Source organism: Echinops telfairi, unplaced genomic scaffold (genome assembly GCF_000313985.2).
Source record: "Echinops telfairi isolate 266 unplaced genomic scaffold, ASM31398v2 ScPeMD7_2291;HRSCAF=2852, whole genome shotgun sequence".
In the NCBI taxonomy this organism is placed as follows: domain Eukaryota; kingdom Metazoa; phylum Chordata; class Mammalia; order Afrosoricida; family Tenrecidae; genus Echinops; species Echinops telfairi.
This window is the reverse complement of record NW_022106189.1, coordinates 8,387,504-8,406,080: the sequence shown is the minus strand read 5'-3', so window position 1 is coordinate 8,406,080 and position 18,577 is coordinate 8,387,504. Positions and strand designations below refer to the sequence as shown.

At 39.1% G+C, this 18,577-nt stretch overlaps 1 protein-coding gene and 1 non-coding gene across 2 annotated transcripts in view; both read left to right on the top strand.

Annotated features, from left to right (window-relative positions):
* The window catches only part of ITFG1 (integrin alpha FG-GAP repeat containing 1), a 237,140-nt gene that overhangs the window by 182,192 nt on the left and 36,371 nt on the right, over positions 1-18,577 (top strand). The window contains exon 13 of the mRNA XM_004704695.4: positions 3,514-3,557. Within this exon, the coding sequence (XP_004704752.1) occupies positions 3,514-3,557 (44 nt within the window). The remainder of the gene's footprint in view (positions 1-3,513; positions 3,558-18,577) is intronic.
* Positions 6,768-6,874, top strand: LOC115870796. Its single transcript, XR_004046924.1, has one exon. It is a non-coding gene; the product is annotated as a U6 spliceosomal RNA (small nuclear RNA).

Below are 18,577 nucleotides of genomic sequence, written 5' to 3'. Positions count from 1 at the left end.
TATGAGTACCCTTTGCCTCCTAGTTCTTTCCTCTGTTTCTTTGTACTTTCCTCTTGTCCCACTATCATGTTCTGCCTTCATTTGGGTTTTAGGCATTCCTCTCGGTTACATTGCCCTTGATCCAGCCCTGCAAGGCCTCCCGCACCCTCCTTGACATTGATTTTTGATCACTTGTTGTTCCCTTGTGCCTGTGCTTATTAAAATCCTCTTTCTTCCTTCCCCCTCCCCTACCCCCATGCTCCCCTGATCTGTCATCCCGTTGTTCTCTCTTCTGGCTTGTTTATTCTGCCTATCCCTTCCAGGTAGACATGCTATGTACCATCACCAGACTGAGTGCAACAAGGCAACAGCAGAAAGTAAAACAATGTCTACAACAACAATACACACATATGCATACATATATAACCGTATGAATAGTTCAGGGTCTGTTTTTTTCTTTTTCTTTTTTCTTTTTCTTCAGAGTTTGTTTTCTTTCACGTGTGCTTTCTCTATAGCATTTTTTAACAAAACTAGTGCAATTATTGAAAGTGGATAACAACATTGTTCTGCCTTATTTCAAACATACAGTTAATAGAGCTCAGAAGTCAAACAGTATAAGTCTCCTTCTTGCCTACTGTAATAGCCACGTGGATGTCACTGGGAAAAGGTTAGATTGTTCAGTAGATGAAATAATTTCCAGCTGAGACAAGGTTGACCTTTATATTAGCATGTTTGGGAGTATTTATTTATTTTATTTTGGCTGGAGAGTTTTGAATTTATAATTAAGAAAAAGTGTCCACCAGATGGTAATTAAGGTTAAGGATCAATATTGTTCCTTATTAAATCAGTGATTGCAAAAAAACAAGGAAATGCATGTTCTGCTTGTATTGTGTAGGCATCCCTTTTATAAAGCATAACAAATATATGCATGCCTACCACTCAAACTAGTGGCTGTGTGTTCTGATGCTAGAAACCATACTACATCTTTCAATTACCAGCAGAGTTGGTACCCATGGTAGCTGGCTTCAGTGAACCTGCCAGTCTAAAACAGAGTAGGGAGAAGGAAGAAGCAAACCACTTCTGAAAAATTAGTCACTGAAAACCTTATGAATAGTAGTGAAATACTGTCTGATATAGAGCCGGAAGATGAGTTCCTCAACTTGAAAGGCACTTCGAATACAACCAGAAAAGAGCTGTCTCCTCTAAGTAAATTTGACTGTAATGCTATAGATGGAGCAAAATGTTCAGGACTTTTACTTGCTGTGATTTAAAGCTGCACATGTAGCAAAACAAAATGTTTGTGATGAACCATCTGTGGCAAGTAGGGATGGGTTCAATTGTTTTAAAGTGAGAGCAGAACCACCTGCCACTGCAAAAGAAGGACAGGGCTTTCCACTCCAGTAAAGAGTTAAAGTCTCGGAAACTCAGAGGCAATTTTACCCTGTCTTATGGGGTCACTATGCTTTGGCATCACCTCAATGGCAGAGTGTGAGAGCCTGTCTCTTAGAATCCTATGATGGTGTACAGGCATGAATTCTCAGGCTAGAGGGATTAAATTCAGGGCCATAGCTATGGAGGCCTTCTCGCTAAGCTATATCTTGACAAGCTGTATAATTCTTCTCACTATTCTTCTAAGCTGTTATATTTCCATCATAAAACAATAGCAGGTTGACTTTTCAATGCTTATGTTTCAAAATTCCGTTACTTGGAAGTTTGGTAAGTTGTTGGAATATAAAACTGATGATCTACTCTATAAACCTTTACCAATTCACAATAAAATGTTAATGAAGAGAACAACTAAAGACAACAACAAAAATACCCAATTCTCACCTTTTCTTTTTAGTCAGTGATTATAGAATAAATGTGTTATTAAATTATTTTTATATTTGTTATAGATTCTCAAATATATTCATCAATTATTTTATAGTTATGTTCTCCAGAATAGTTATCTAAGGGGCACAAAATCACTGTCAGAAACTTTAATGGACAAATGGGGGGGGATCTACTTTGAGATATAAAGTGCTAAATGTTCTATTTGTTATTCTTAAAGTGCATTTTTAAATAATATTTCTTTTTTTTTAAGAATGTTGGGTACAAGATTTAATATATTCTTTAAATAATAGGCTGGCTGGTCATGGAAAGACCCTCCTGTAACAGTCAAAAACAATTTTAGAAAATAATCAGTGGGTCAATGCCCCTTTAAAGAAGAGCTTGCTGGGTCGAACAGCCTGCTAGGCCATAGTACCCTGCCACCCTGCCCAATAACCCAAACCCAGGCTCAACACAAGATTATCTGGCCCATCCACTTCTGGATCACCCTGCCAGGAAGTGTTTACCCAGCAGAGGTCTCAGGCTATACTTAGGTACCATGGACAGCTCCAGCCTTACTCTCAAGCCAGTCCCCGAGTATACCTAAGCAGATGTTTTATGCGTGACTCTCTGCCCTTTCTTTCTTTCTTTTTTTTTCCCTCTGCCCTTTTTTTCAATTGGACTGTATTTCTAAAATAAAAACTCTTTTCACTCAGAGCATGAGGTCTGCCTGTGCAGGAAAATAGACCACCACCAACTCTCTCTAAAATCTGTCTCTAAATAATATTTCTTATTGACATCTCTTACTCATTCTAATATATTCATTCACATACAGTTCTGTTGTTCAATTCCATCAAGTGGCGTTATACAATCATCTATGCTATCAACTCCCCTTTCACCCCTTCTCCCCTGCCTCTAACTTCCTGTACCCTCAGGGAACCATTACTCCTGTCACTGTCTCTAAGGGGTCCTCTATCTTGACTACCATGTACCACTGACCTTAAATACACAAATAAGAAACCACAAATGTAACATGATTAAAGAGGTATAACACATAATGACCTTAATAGTAAAGGGGAAGCAATCTTAAGCAACTAGAGGATAGTTACATGGTTCATCAGTGTCTTACTGCACCCTGGATTTATCCTTCGTTCCATGAGGCCCTTCTAGGAGGGACTGTCCAATTGTCTTGCTGGTGGACTTTGGGTCTCCAATACATTCACTCCCCTTCATATCGATTTGGTTGTGTGTTTTTTGTATTTCTGATAACCTCTTCCCATAGACACTTCATGATCACACAGGCTGTGTGCTTCTTCCAGGTAGGCTTTGTTGCTTTCCTGCTAGATGGCCACTTTTTAAGAATACATTTTAATTGGTTTGAATTTGACACCTTTTTGGCAGATTCTAAATTCTCTTTGAAATTTAGTTAACCTGTTTTTTAAAAAAGTTAAATGTTGTATGTATGAGCATAATTAATTATCTCCCTCACATTTTATAAAACTGTAGCATCTGGATAACTTAATAAAGGCTTTTGAAATATAAGTATAAAGTAAGCAACAAATTTAATTTCTCATCTGACAAAATTGTATCAGTATTTGCCTGTGAGTATGACTCAGAAGAGCATATTAGTGGATCAGTGGAGCACTTTAAGGAGAAAATGAGCGCTCACTTTAAATATAGGCACAATATAAGAGTAATAATCGACTGTTCTTTATTTTTCTGCAGTTCTCAGTGGTCTCTGTTCTAACGACTGTCCTCGTAAGATAACAGTGAGTAAACTCAACAAAGATGTAAATATTTCTGTCTGTGTTCTCTGCCTGAGAAGTAGATGCATGCAAAAGAGTTACAAGTTACAATCACATTGTTTATTATGCTTTAAAAATGATTAAACTTTTCTTGAAATAAAGTGCCCTTCCTCAAAAGTTTCTCTCCTCAAGGTCCACATCCTTTGTGATGTCTTTTGTGATACTCTTGAAGGAATAACCACTCCTTACATCATTTCTGTTCATCCTACAATTGGTTTTACCTATTGATACTAGATCAAACATGGTTAGAATAGTTGCCTCCCACACTAGACTCTGACCATTAAGCTCAAACAAAAAGTATGGTAGGAAAAGTTCTATGATTAAGGCAGTCCATTCCTTCTAAGATTACTAATGCTTCCTTTCTCCTCATGTAAGCCATTACTGTCATATGGAGAATTGAATCATAGTAGCATAGGCCAGCATGCAGACTTGCTTGTACATGAATTACTCTAACAGTCCAGCCACTTTGAACTTTTCTTTGGTTGTTACATCTGCCTCACATTCATCCATTTTGGACTTTCTTGGAATTTAACATTCTCTTGAACTCCTCTTCACATAAATCATTTCCTTTCCCACTGATATAATAGATCACAACTTTATGTTGACTAGAAAGAAGTAAAAGTAAGTACAGAGACTTCCCCAGTATTCCTTATATAGATAAATGTATGTCGATTTGTACCAATTATGCACTCCGTGAGAAAGTGGGCCCTTTGTATTGCTTTGACATCAAAACTGTTCAGTCAAAGTAGAAAATGTTATTGTATTAGCTACGACTAAGAGGGGAAAGTGTCCATACCATACCTACCACTAGAGTTAAATGATGAATTGAATTCTGCTGGCTGTATGCTCCCACCTGATACCAGCAAGCTATTGGTATAGGGAGATGAAAGGATTGTTTAACTCAGTATCTCTTCAAGTCAATTCTCAGATAATATCATCTAAGAAGTATTTCCTGATTCCTCATTGATACAGGGTCAGATACACCTAGGACCCTATGCTAAATCTTAGATTTATCGTGTCTGTTCTTTAGTTGCTAAATTATCTGGGTCTGTGTACTATAATAGAAAGGGCCATATCTTAATTATTATCTGTGCTCACTCCCTAACATAGTACCTGACTCTTCACATAATCAATGCTGGATGTATGAATAAATTAATTTCCCCTAAAACGTGGGGATTTTAAACAGAAGTTTTCCATACCATCTCTCATTATAATAACTTGTGTATTGTTAAATTTGAACAGAAATGCATTCTGTTGAGACATCACGAGGTTAAATGTTAAATGTTTTAACTTTGACAAGATATAGCTTTCTCATGTATGTAGTCAAACAGTGTACCCTTGGCCTTTTTTTTCTTTTTGACAGAAAAGTTGTCAGACTTTTCCTTGTTCTTTTTAGGAATTTTCTGGCTAGATACAAAACAATTAACTTTTTTTATGTTGATTAAGTGAGTTTTACCTCTCTCCTCATTAAAGGGTGCCAGATTTTCCTTCAACAAATACCTACTCATTATAACTGATTTATGTAGCTGACACTTTCCTACAATGTCATTCTATCCTTAATTCTATATATTTGGCTTTCTTTATGATAGTGATAAGCATTCTTCTTGTACCAAAGATAGAAAAATAATGACATGAATATTTTCTGCATGTAATATGCATTTATTACATTTGTTTATAGGCCTTTACTTACTTTGGTGAAAGGGAAAACATCTCACAGTTTTTATTTAAAAATTGCCAAAATTTAAGAAAGTAATTTATTAAATTTAATTTCCTGAGAAATAATATAAAAATTATGTCTTGAACTGAATCAGAAAATCCATAATAATGATGAGAAATTCTAAAATGTTTCTAAAAAAGAGAAAGGTAAACAAAAAATTACTTTTGTGAAAAATTTACTACACATTAAGAAGTTAGATATTTTCCTATTTTAGAATCATAAATTTATATTACGTAATTGTTCATTTTGCCATCTAAAGTTGAATATGTGTTGTTTCTATTGCAATAATCCTTAGTTCAAAGCAAATTCTTGATGTAATCTAATTGATATAGACATAAAAGCCACCAAGATTTGGCCAGGATACAGAAAAGCCTCTTAAAAAATATAGAGGTGTTCCAACCCTGGTATGTCATTTCATGAGCATTTAACAGTCTCTGCCATGGGTTAGACAGCAGGCTGCTGATTTCAAGGTTGGTTGTTAAACCTACAATTTATTCCACTCAAGAATGAGGAGGTGGTCTGCCCCCTCAAGGTTCATAGTCTTGAAAACCTTATAAAGGGTCACTATGAACAGAATTCTGTTTAGTTTGGGTAATAGGCATATAAAAGGCAGTTAGTTCAAAAAGAATCTGTGTAGTAATTATGCAAGAAAAAGTTAAAGGCATTAAATTTAGGAAAGAGGAAATAAAGCTATCCCTTTCCACAGATGGCATGATCGCCCTTTTTTTTTTTTTCTTTTGGTACTTCCATCTTTTCTCCATTTATCATAATGTTACCATTTGAGGATTTTTTGGTTTTTTACATTGAGTTGTAATCCATACTGAAGGTTGCAAACCTAGATTTTCATCAGTAAGCCCTCCTCACTTTCAGCAAGCTAGATTATGTCATCTGCATTTCGCAGATTCGTTTTTCTGTTGGTGGTGGAGGAGTTTTTTGTTTGGGGGTGGTTTTTTGCGACAGCTTTATTGGCATATACTTCACATAACATACAATTCATTAGTGCAATCACACCAAGAAGAGTTGTACAATCATCACCACAATCAGTTTTAGAATAAATTCTTCCTTCTTGTTCTCCTCATTATTAGCTCCCCTTTTGTCCCCAACCTTACATGCCATACCCCTAGCTACTGTCTCTATAGATATACCTATTCAGTATTTCATATACAGAAGAATATTTAAAAGGGAAAAAACACTAACAACAATAACAAAGTAAAACTAACAAAAACCTCAATGAAAAAGAAACCAGAAAATAACCTAAAATGGATCATAAGAAAGATGAAATGATAAGGTGTTAAATTTTAACCTAATTGCAGCTGCAATAATTCTCTTTCCAATGCATTCTAGACTATTTACATTCCTGGTCCATTGTCAGAAGGAATTCAGCAGAGGCTTAATGCACATATATTTCCCACTTTTTCTTAACTGAACAATTTTAAAATGGGTAAAAAGAAAGACCAGTGCTCACTTTGGCAGCACAAAAACTGAAATTGAAACTATAGAGAGAAGATTATCATAGCCCCTGCATGAGGATGACACACAAATTTTTCAAGTGTTTCATATTTCTTAAAAGGAGGGAGGGGTGCCAAATGATATTACGTTTTAACCTAAATACACCTGCCCTAATCAGATTTACAGTGCTTTCTGTGTAATAACAAGGCTGTTCATAGCCCTCAGCTATGATCAGAGGAGATTCTCCAGAGACTTAATCTGTGTGTGGACCCTGCAAATGGATTTTGAGCTTCCACTGTCATCTACAGCCTCTGCAAATTGGATATTCAGTTTAAGCTCTGATATCATTCCCTCCTATGAAAGTGGTATATTATTTAAAATCCTTGGATTACACAGGCTGAGGTGCTTCCAAGTGGACTTACTTGACACCTCACTTAGATGGCGGCTTGTTTGAAGACAAGTCTGTAAGACCCTTGATGCGGTGCCTTCTGATAGCTGCACACCATCTAGTTTCTTCACCACACTTCAATGATCTCTTCATGAAGGTGAACATCAAACAGGGCTATGTCATAAAAACCAATTGTTCTTGATTGGGGCTAGAATTAAGTGCAAGACCAAAATCTATTTTATATCTTTGGTTTATGTTTGTCTCTCATTTACCTTAGAAAAATCATTTTCATTTTATGTTAGAGAATATTATCAATGTTCCCCTTGGGGCACCCCTGCTACTGCCATCAAATTGGTGCTGATTCATGTCAACATAATAGGACACGGTAGAGCTTTCCTGGTCAGTCTCCAAGACTGCAAATCTTCACAGGAGTAGAAAGCCTTATCCTTCCACCCATGGAGCTGGTAGGTAGCTGCCCAATGGGTAACCACGATGTATTGATAGTAATATTGGCCAATGGTATAGAATTTAAATGGTGTAGAATTTAAAACACTGTAGAGAAAAGGAAATAATATGAGTATGAACCAGCTATGAACCATAAGACATGAATTGTTGACTTGCACAGATTAAACTTTTTTTTAATAAATCATTTTATTGGGGGCTCTTACAGCTCTTATAACAATCCATACAAAAGTTATATCAAGCACACTTGTGCATATGTTGTCATCATGATTTTCAAAACATTTTCTTTCTACTTGAGCCCTTGTTATCCGCTCCTCTTTTTTCCCTACCCTCACTCACCTTCCAACCCTCGTGACCCCTTGATGAATTATAAATTCCACTGTCTCCCATCACCCACATTTCTGTTGTTCACCCCTGGGGTGGGGGTGACAGTTTAAACTCTTAAATGACTGGACACAGTAAACAAGCGGCCATGTAGCTCAGAAGCAACAAAGCCCACATGGAAGAACATATCAGCCTGTGTGATCATGAGGTGTTGAACGGATCACTGAAGACAAATGGGTGCATAAGCAAATGTGGCGAAGAAAGCTGATGGTGCCTGGCTATCAAAAAGTATAGCGTCTGGGGTCTTAAAGGCTTGAAGGTAATCAAGTGGTCATCAAGCTCAGAAGCAACAAAGCCCACATGGAAGAAGCACACTAGCCTATGCAATCACGTAGTGTCGAAGGGATCAGGTATAAGGGATCATCAGAACGAAAAATCTTACTATAGTGAATGATGGGGGGAGTGCGGAGTGGAGACCCAAAGCCCATTAGTAGGCCACTGGAGATCCCCTTGCAGAGGGGTCTCAGGGAGGAGACGAGCCAGTCAGGGTGCGATGTAGCAACAATGAAAAATACAACTTTCCTCTAGTTCCTAAATGTTTCCTCCCCGCCCCCACTATCATGACACAAATTCTACTTTACAAGTCTAGCTAGACCAGAGGATGTACACTGGTACAGATAGGAACTGGAAATCCAGGGAATCCAGGGCAGATGATCCCTACAGGACCAGTGGAGTGAGTGGCGATACTGGGAGAGTAGAGGGAGAGTGAATTGGAAAGAGGGAACCGATTACAAGGAACTATATGTGACCTCCTCCCTGGGGGACAGACAACCGAAAAGTGGGTGAAGGGAGACGTCGGACAGGGCAAGATATGACAAAATAACAATTTATAAATTATCAAGGGCTCATGAGGAAGGGGGGAGCAGGGAGGGAGGGGAAAAATGAGGACCTAATGACGGGGGCTTAAGTGGAGAGGAAATGTTTTGAGAATGATGAGGGCAATGAATGTACAAATGTGCTTTACACAATTGATGTGTGTATGGAATGTGATAAGAGTTGTATGAGCTAATAAAATTATTATTTTAAAGCTTAAAATAAATAAATAAAATTTTTAAAAATGACTGGACACTATTTACACAAACAACAGAGTTGGTGATAGGGCAAATCTTCTAATATTCATTCACAGCAGCAGGGCCTTGCATACCAGATTAATATATGTCATAATAAAGCAAAGAGGACATTAAAATAGCAAATTTATGTTAGTTCAGGGCCATCATTCATTGAGCACCTCAAGGCAAGAAATTTGAACCAAAGTCCAATGTCAGGTCTGTGCCCTTGAGTTTGTAGTCATCTGCTTCTTCTCACACTTGTGAGTATTAGCCTTAAGTTCAAAGTAGCCTACATAGGTGAGTTTGAGGTAAAGCCCAGTAAGTTCACTTAGTGGGGTTTCCACATCAATTCCTTCTGGCGTGACCTATGAATGATGTAGTGGAATTACCTTTATGTAGAAAATCTTTAAGAAAGACACTAGAGCCAACAAATGAATTAAGAAAATGACAAGATACAAGATTAACAAGCAAAAATCAGTAATCAGCTTATATACATTAGCAGTGAACATTATGAAAATGAAATAATTCTATTTACAATTTAGCATCTAAAAAATCAAATATCTAGGAATAAAATCAGCCAGTTAAGTGAAAGATATGTACACTGAAAATATATATATTATTAAAAGAAATTAAAGAAGACCTAAATAAATGGGATATTATGTGTTCATGAATTATAAGGTTTAATACTGTCTTCCACTCTAATTTGTTTTGTTTTGAATAGTTGGGTTTGGTTTGTTTTTTAATAAATGAATTTTTACTGTGAAGTAGGTAGAATTGAATAATATTTTGATCATATTATTTAGTACTGTATAAATCAAAATGTAGATTCAAAACAGCCTCAAGAATTTTATCAGTCTGCTTTGGAGGATGGAATAGCCAATGCACAAATTTTATGGAACTGAAAAAAGACCCATATAGCCAAAACAGTATTGAAAAAATAGAATAAAGAGGAAAAACTCAAAATTTTCCCAATTTCAAAATGTAGGCCATCGCTAGGGTCATCAAAAGTCTACTACTGATATGATAGACATATAGACCAATAAAGTAGAATGAAGAACCAAGAAATAAACTCATATCTATGATGAACTAACAGTGCTAACTCAATTCTTTGATACAAAAATAGTCTTTTTATAAATGGTGCTTGGATAACTGGATTTGTGCTTCCCAAAAAATTAAGTTGGACCCATTCTTCACATCATACGTGGAAAGTAACTTTAAATTGAACAAAGAACTAAAACCAGCTCTTTGAAGAAAATATAGGGGTAGTGTTTCACTATCTTGTTTTTGACAGTGCATTTTTATATATGATGCTAAAACATTGGTTTTAAAAGCTAAAATAGAAAATTGGAACTTGTCAGAATTAAAAACTTTTGTGCATCATAGGACTTTACTAGAGTCTTAGAAGCTTGCAAACACCCATCCAAAGCACAGTTGTTCTCTATTCGAAGGGAGCAGCAAAGGAAGAAGGAATGGTAAGAAAGATGGGAAGAACTGGAATGTGTATTTAATTACATCCATGAGCAACCAACTCGTTTTCCATGAGACAGAACTAGATGGTCCCTGGTTATTATTAATTGAAAAAATTTAACCAAACATGCTGTAGAAGAATCCTGATGAAAGAGAAAATAAGAAGCAAAATTTCAATTTCTTGTGGATTCCAGTCTTTCTGAAGCCATTGAGGCTGGATGACTGTGCTGACTTAATTAATTAAGGTTCTATAATTTATCTCTCTACTTGATCTCTTGTTACCTAATATCCATTGTAAAGGCTATGCAGAACTTACAAAACTCATGATTAACGGGCTTATTAAGGAAGTTAGCAAATTGTAATGCCAGTAAGAAATGGTCAGGATTATGACCTTATTAGAATGTTTCAGGTCTGCTAATAAATTCCCAAAGGGGCATACAAGTCTTCTGTAAGTCCCACCCAGAACGCATTCAGCTCAAGCTCCTTTGGCCAACCAATTCAGCTCTCTGAATTAAGTGCCCAGAGGGTCCCTTTGCCACATCTCAGCTGCTGTTCTCCAGGACCAGCACCAATCCCCCATTGAGAGTGTGTGACAGACATAGCAGAGGTGGCTGGCTGCCTCTGGGCACTCAAATCTCCACAGGTGAGTCCTAGGCAGGCATCAAACTTGAGGACAACAAGGTCCCTTGAGAGAGTAACATTAAGGACCAGATGTGGAGATGAGCGCCTGGGGATTTCAAGTCTATTGGGGTATAAATGCAATATGCCTCACAGAGAGAGTTGTTCATCATAATCTCTCAGGTTTTCATCAGGCTTCTGGAGCACTGTGGTGGCTTAGACATGTTCAGTTTTACACCCCCTACAAAAGCCACTCAATGCTGTACCAAGGTCCCCTCCAGAGTATGGGAGTCCCAGTTGGGCTGGGCATCTGAGAACACTTGGGCTACCCAATGTGTGTGATCGAGGGGGCTCTGGGGGGCCAAGTGTTTGTAGGTCCTTTTGAGCTTCTAGGGTGATACACCTTTCTTCTATAGTAAAGAAAGTGGTGAGAAGCTGGCAACAGTCATTACAGGTGGGGACATGAGTCTGAATCAATGAATCAACTAATTCCACCATGACCTGGGGCTTCTCTGCATTAGGCGTGGGGGTACTATTTTTCCAGTTGAGGAAGTCAGGAGTGCGAAAGGGCAGGTAATAAAAGGTGGACTGTCCAAGCACCATCATCCTGTCAGGTGGCACAGTTGGGGTTGGCCGGGTTTTGGTGACTTGGGACCAGGAATTGGTCAATGGGTTGAGGCAGATGGCTAGACTCAGTGAAGCTGGCTCACAACCAAACTGTAAACACCTGGGTCAGCGGGAGCAATGGGGATCTGCGGAGTTGTTTATTGGGAGCAGCTGTGAGACTAAGGGAGGCAGCGTGCCCTTACAACTGGCTGCCATGGCCAGTGGTAGAAAAGTATAGGGTGGCAGGAAGGGCTCTTCCTCAGAGCAGTTTGGTGGACTTTCTGCTGTGCTTGGCTTTTCTTTTGAGTAACAAAAATTGGATTCTTCCCATGCCTAGCACAACAAGACCAGCTCCATGAAGCAGGCCACAGCTAACCAGGAATCTGTACAAGGGGAACTGATCAAAATGGCCAGGGCTCCCTGTGATCACCTTCCATACTGTTAGGGGGTTGAGCGTGCCTTCCAGGGGTCAGTTAATGCCAAAGGATGGTCATTTGACCTGGCACAGTGTTCGGTTTTACACCATAGTTCTGATACAGTGTAATGCAATGGGCTGCAATTGGCGATTACCCATGGTGTATATGGAACCCTTGAACAGTGGTGTGATGAGGGAACAGGGTGCCCCTGAATCAAGCTACATAGACGTCCACCTGACTGCATCCCTCTCAAGAACTTTAGGTCCTTCCTGGCTAAGGAGCACCCATATAAACCCCAGGTCTGGTCAGCCTCCTCAAGGGAGGTGAGTCTCATTATGCAGTACAATGTAGCCATGATGTTACAGGTTAGGACTCAGTCAGATTCTGTTGCTTGGGGTCTCCTTGCCAGACTGCCGCATCAGTTGGTTAGTTAAACACACACACAATCAATAATTCAAACATTCGGAGTTTAAACAGTTCCTCTTTTTGGAGGTCCCTACCTGGAGCCAGTAGTAATCTTGCCTGAGGAATGATCAGTCCCTCCTTCCATCCAGCTGGATAGGCCTGACTAAGGTGGTACAAGACCCTAGCTTCTTACCTTGTCCAGACGATGAATCCAGGTCTTGTAAAGATCTCCGTTGAGTCTGGTGGGGTGAGACAGGGGCCATCAGCAGGCTCTGAAGTGGCACTAGAAATCTGCTCAATAGGCAGTAGCTCCTTTCTCCCCCTCCAATCTGGGTTTCCAGGCACCATTCGTTTACCTTTCCAAACTAGTGGCACAAGGGGCCAGCCAGGTGGAGATTCCCAATCAACGCACCAAAATATAACACCAGTACCATGACTTGGGAATGACCAAGTGGGACTCTTAGAGAACTTGAAAGAGGAATGCTAGCATTAGGCCAAGTTGACTAGAGAAACAAATCCAGTGACACTCATGAATGTGTAAGAGAGAGCTTTACATCAAGAAGTAATTATATATCAAGCAAACATCCCAGTCCAGTCCAGATCAAGTCCATAAGTCTGATACTAGTCCATAAGTCCAATACTAGTCCATCAATCCCTCTCTAGACTCACAACAACATGCAATGATACAGAATGCAGGAAAATCACAGGCTGCTGGGTGAAACATCTTGAGGAGCTAATGGCAGTGGATGCATCTCCAGTGCTTGAACAGGTCCCCAGTAGGTCTCCAAGTAACTTGCTAACAGGACTGGAAGGCAGAGATTGAGCAGCCTGCCTCCAAATATGTACCATATATATTTGTGTATAAGCTGAGTTTTTCAACATATATTTTATGCAGTTTGTGGTAAAATTAGGTGCCTCAGCTGATATTCGGTTCAGCTTATACTCAAGTATCTGTAGTATTTATCTCAGTGACACTTCCAAATAAGGTCATCAAGCTGAGACCTCATTGACAAGCCAAACTCCACCTCTTCACTTTCATATCTTCATATTGACAATAAATTATGTAATTACGACACTAGCATTCCAGAAAATCTGGCTCTGAATGTCAGGCGAGCATAGCTTGATACTTTGCCTGCATAAGCAAGGTCACAGAAATGGAATAGGCAGGGATTTCTAGTGCAGACGTGGTCCTTAGTAAAGGAGGAAGGGGCATGCAGACGTGGTCCTTAGTAAAGGAGGAAAGGGCATTGGGGATGAGTGTTTTCTGGGTATGAGGAAGTACATGAAATGTGGGGTTTCTGTTCTGATGGTTAAAAACATCCCCCATTAAGATTTTCCTTATACTGAGTGCAAACAAATTTTTTTAAATATTTTTATTGACACCTAATCCACATATCCCACAATTCAATAGTTCAGTCAATCATACCAAGAAAAATAACACAATAAGTTTTAGAACACTTTCTCCATACCCTCCCACCCTGTTAAATCACCTTAAAATGAGTTGTATAATCACAATCAGTTCTAGTGCTCCCTCCTCCTCCACCTTCAGTGTTCATTCCCGAAATCCCCTCACCCTCCCTAACTCGCACCCGCATCCCTGCATCCCCATAAACCATTGCATCAGTTATCACCTCTCTGCATCCACTCCTTCTGTGCTTCACAAACTGGAAAACCCAGTAGAAACAATCAAAAACAAAATCTAAATAAAGTGATAAAGATAAAAATACAAATAATGAGTAAGAGAAAAGGACCCCATCAACTCTAAAGCCAAGGAAGAAAATCTTGTCATGGAACACTCAAGAGATACTTGCACCTAGAACAAATTCATACTAGGTCACTAGGGAGGTCAATTGGCTGAGTATCAAGTTCAATTCAGCATAATCAGGTTTACAATTTCTGTCTGATAGTAAGGCTGTTCACAACCCTTGCCTGTGGCTAGTGGGGGATCTGCCAGCCACTTAATCTAACTACTCTGCAGATGGGTTTTGGGTTCCACTGTCTTCCATAGCCTTATATCAATTGGGTGTTCATAATTTTAGCCCTGATACTTTTTCCTTCGTCATATTTTAATTTAGTTATTATCATCTTTGGATCACAAAAACTGGTGTGCTTCTTCCATGTGGACTTAGTTGTAGCCTCACTTAAATGGCTGCTTGTTTGAGAACATGCCTGTAAGACATCTGCTTTCTTCACCACACTTTGCTGTAGCACCCTTATCTTCAGTGATCATTTCATGAATGAACTGTTCTTGGATTAGGGCTACAATTAAGTAGGAGCCCAGAATTCATCTGCATGTCCATGGGATATGAACAATTCAGGTTTAATTTGGTGGCCATTATATGACAAAATCAAAACCCCATAAGACCAACTACACCAATAACAGTAACAAACTAACCAGCAAACAAATAGATAAAAAGGAAAACAAAGCTAATGGCAGGAAAAAAGAACCCATAGAAATGAAAAAGTATAACATTGTCGGTCATGATTGGACTGATAACATTGTCAGTTTTCACAATGACACAGGGAGGAGTCTATGCAAGTACATTTCCACCTTGACCTGCAACCCATGAGTTGTTACCCTACACGGTTTGATATTCCATTCAATTGTGCTCTATGTACTTAAGTATGGGGATTGGTGCCATGGGGACCTTCCTGGATAAATTCTTCCAAATGCAGATCGCTACCCAGAAGATTGAAACCTGCCATATATCTGTGAGGTGGGCATCGAGGTATGGTGATTCTGGGTCCCTTTCCGTTGGACACTCACCCCCAGGTCAAATGACTGCCTCTTGCACAGTCCCTGGTTGGCCTTTCTTTGTTTTCTCTCCCACCCAAGTCCAAGGGTGCAGACACCTCTGAGGCAGGACTCAGTTCATTCAGCTGGACCTCTGTGTTAAGTCTTTCAGGTGTAGCCCCTGACTCTAATTTTTTTAACAGAAGCAGACTACTACTTTCTCCCATAGAGTGACTGATAGGTTCAAACCACCAACCTTTAACCAGTGAACTTCCAGGATTCCGTGGAAGAATGACAATGTCAGCAAAGTGTGTGCTGCAAGATTGTAGGAAGTACATATTATTAATGATAATATGTACCAAAAATAAAAAGAGGATCACAAGTGCTGTTCATCATCATAACTTTAATATGTCATACATTGAAGATTTCCTGGATAGTCATGAAATATCTGATTTCAAGACTACTGTAGAGCTGGGGAGAGAGAAATAGAAGTAGAGTAAGGTAAAGTATTATGAAGCTTATTATTATTAACAAAAGCCAGCATTTTTCTTGAGTAAGCACTCCTTGAATTTCTAAAAACTTTTGGTTACATTCCAGCATTCTGCAAAAGTTGGGCTCGAGCCTACTTTTGCCTGTTTTCTCAGTGCTGTTACAGAGGAACAGGTTTTCCAGGAAACTATATCATCTCAGAAGCGCTTTGGTCTATGTTACATTAAAATCCATCAGTCGGTCTTAACTTTGATTGGATCTTTATCCACACATGGCTTTATAACATTGTATATTAGTCATTTGGAAAATATTGATTTACTAAGATATAAAGATCTTCCCATTGTTAACATATTACATTATATAATACTTTTAAAATCACTGTCACCACGGAACTCCTAAAAAAAAAAGACTAATATGTTAGTCTGGGTACTTTAGAGAAACAAATCCACAGATACTCATGTATAAGAGAGTTTTATATAAAGGTTAAGTGCACATCAAGAAAACATCCCAACCCAGTGCTGCCCAAGCCCACAAGTCCAACATTAACCCATATGTCCAACACCAATCCACAAAGTCCTCCTCCATTTCACAAAACACACGCAATGATGCCGACTGCAGGAGGAAAGCCGAGTCAGTGAATGTGTAAGCATCTCAGTGCTGGCAGGGGTCTCCACACAGGTGCTCCAGCATCCAGGGCTGCATCTGGGTAGGTCCATGTGGCTTCTCCTCAGGGATGTCTTTCAGGAAGTGAGTCTTGCTAGCTGAAGCAGGGAACTGGCTAAGGCAGCTGCACCCTGGTCTGACCATCAGAAAGCAAGAAACCCAGGAACTAGAAAGGCGAGGCTCACTGAGCCATTTATCCTTCTGTCCTTCAATTAACCCCACATGTGTTTATCAGCCAGGTTGGCACAATAAACTAACTACCTCACCTAAGTACTGGAAAGCTGTCATGTTCATCTAAGCATGTTTCAATTTTCACTTAAAGCTCAAATGTAATATTAACCATTAATACTCTTGTTTTGAAAATAGAGGCTTACTTTGACTCTTTTCAAGAAAATGTCAATTAAATGCCCAATTCTTAATAACCACAACTTGGTGCCACTGCTAGTTACACACCCTTGATTTTGAATCTTTAGCTAAAATTACATCTAAGTATTTTCTGGAAAGCATTTTTTACCTTATAGCACGTGGGATCTTAAAGGCTTGAAGATAAACAAGCCGCCATCTAGCTGAGAAGCAACCAAACCCACACAGAAGAAGCACACCAGCCTGTGTGATCACGAGGTCTTGGAGGGATCAGGTTTCAGGCATCAAAGAATGAAAAAGCATATCACTGTGTGCTCTCCTTCCTGATATGATTGCTGAGGACAAATGGGGGCATAAGCAAGTGTGGTGAAGAAAGCTATCAAAAGATACAGCGATCAAAAGCTATAAAAAAGTTATCAAAAGAAAACTATCAAAAGATATAGTGTCTGGGGTCATAAAGTCTTGAAGGCAAACAAGTGGCGATCTAGCACAGAAGCATCAAAGCCCACATAGAAGGAGCACACCAGCCTGTGTGATCACAAAGGGCCAAAGGGACCAGGCTTTAAACACCAAAGGCGGGGAGAAAAGTCATATCCTTGTCAATGAGGGTGGCACGCGATGGAGACCCAATGCCCATCTCTAGACAACTGGACACACCTTGCAGAGGGGGAGTAGGGAGATGAGTTACTTAGGGTACAGTATAGCAATAATGAAACTCACAACGTTCCTCTAGTTCTTGAACGCTTCCTCCCCCCAACTATCGTGATCCCACTTCTACCTTACAAATCCGGCTGGACCGGAGGATGTACACTGGTACAGATGGGAACTGGAAACACAGGGAATACAGGAAAGATGAACCCCTCAGGACCAGTGGTGGGAGTGGTGATACCAGGAGGGTGGAGCGTGGAAAGGGGAAATAGATTATGAGGATCTCCATATAACCTCCTCTGGAGGTCAGACAACAGAAAAGTGGGTGAAGGGAGACATTGGACAGTGTAAGATATGAAAAAATAATAATGACTTGTAAATTATCAAGGGTTCATGAGGGTGGGGGGAACAGGAAGGGAGGAGAATAAGTGAGGAGCTGATGCCAGGGGCTCAAGTGTAGAGCAGATGTTTTGAGAATGATATTGGCAACAAATGTGTAAATGTGCTTGACACAATGGATGGATGGATTGTTACAAGCGTTGTACGAGCCCCCAATAAAAAGATTTTAAAAAGAAAATCTATCTTGGGACCTTCCTTGAGAACCGTACCTTGAGAATTAGTGTATAAACTGAATAAAGATTGCTGGATCTTCCCTCAAATATTAGATTAACTGGCCCATGGTGAGAGCCAAATTAAGGTGAGCTTAAGGAGTCACTGACTTGATTTTTTAATGGAATAAAAGTGGGAAAAACAAAATTTACCTAAATAAATCTGTAAAATGAGATTCTATGGATAGTAGGGCAGAGTTCATTCTAATGTGAACTAGGACAAAAAAATTCAGTAGTCTGAAGGTTTGCTGAAAAAAATACAAGTAACTAAATATATTATTTAAGAGTTTTGCATATAGGCTAAAGCGATACAATTTTTAAAAAGGAATAATTAGATGATGATGAAAATAATTCCGTATCTCTTCAACTGTCAATGACTAGATTTTAAATTGTGGCTATCTAAAGAACAATACCTTTGCTTGCCCATTTTCAAAATATGAATTCACCTATAGAATTCTGGTAATTATTTTGTGGAAATAGTATGTAGTATAAGTGTATAATATCCTTTCTACATAAAA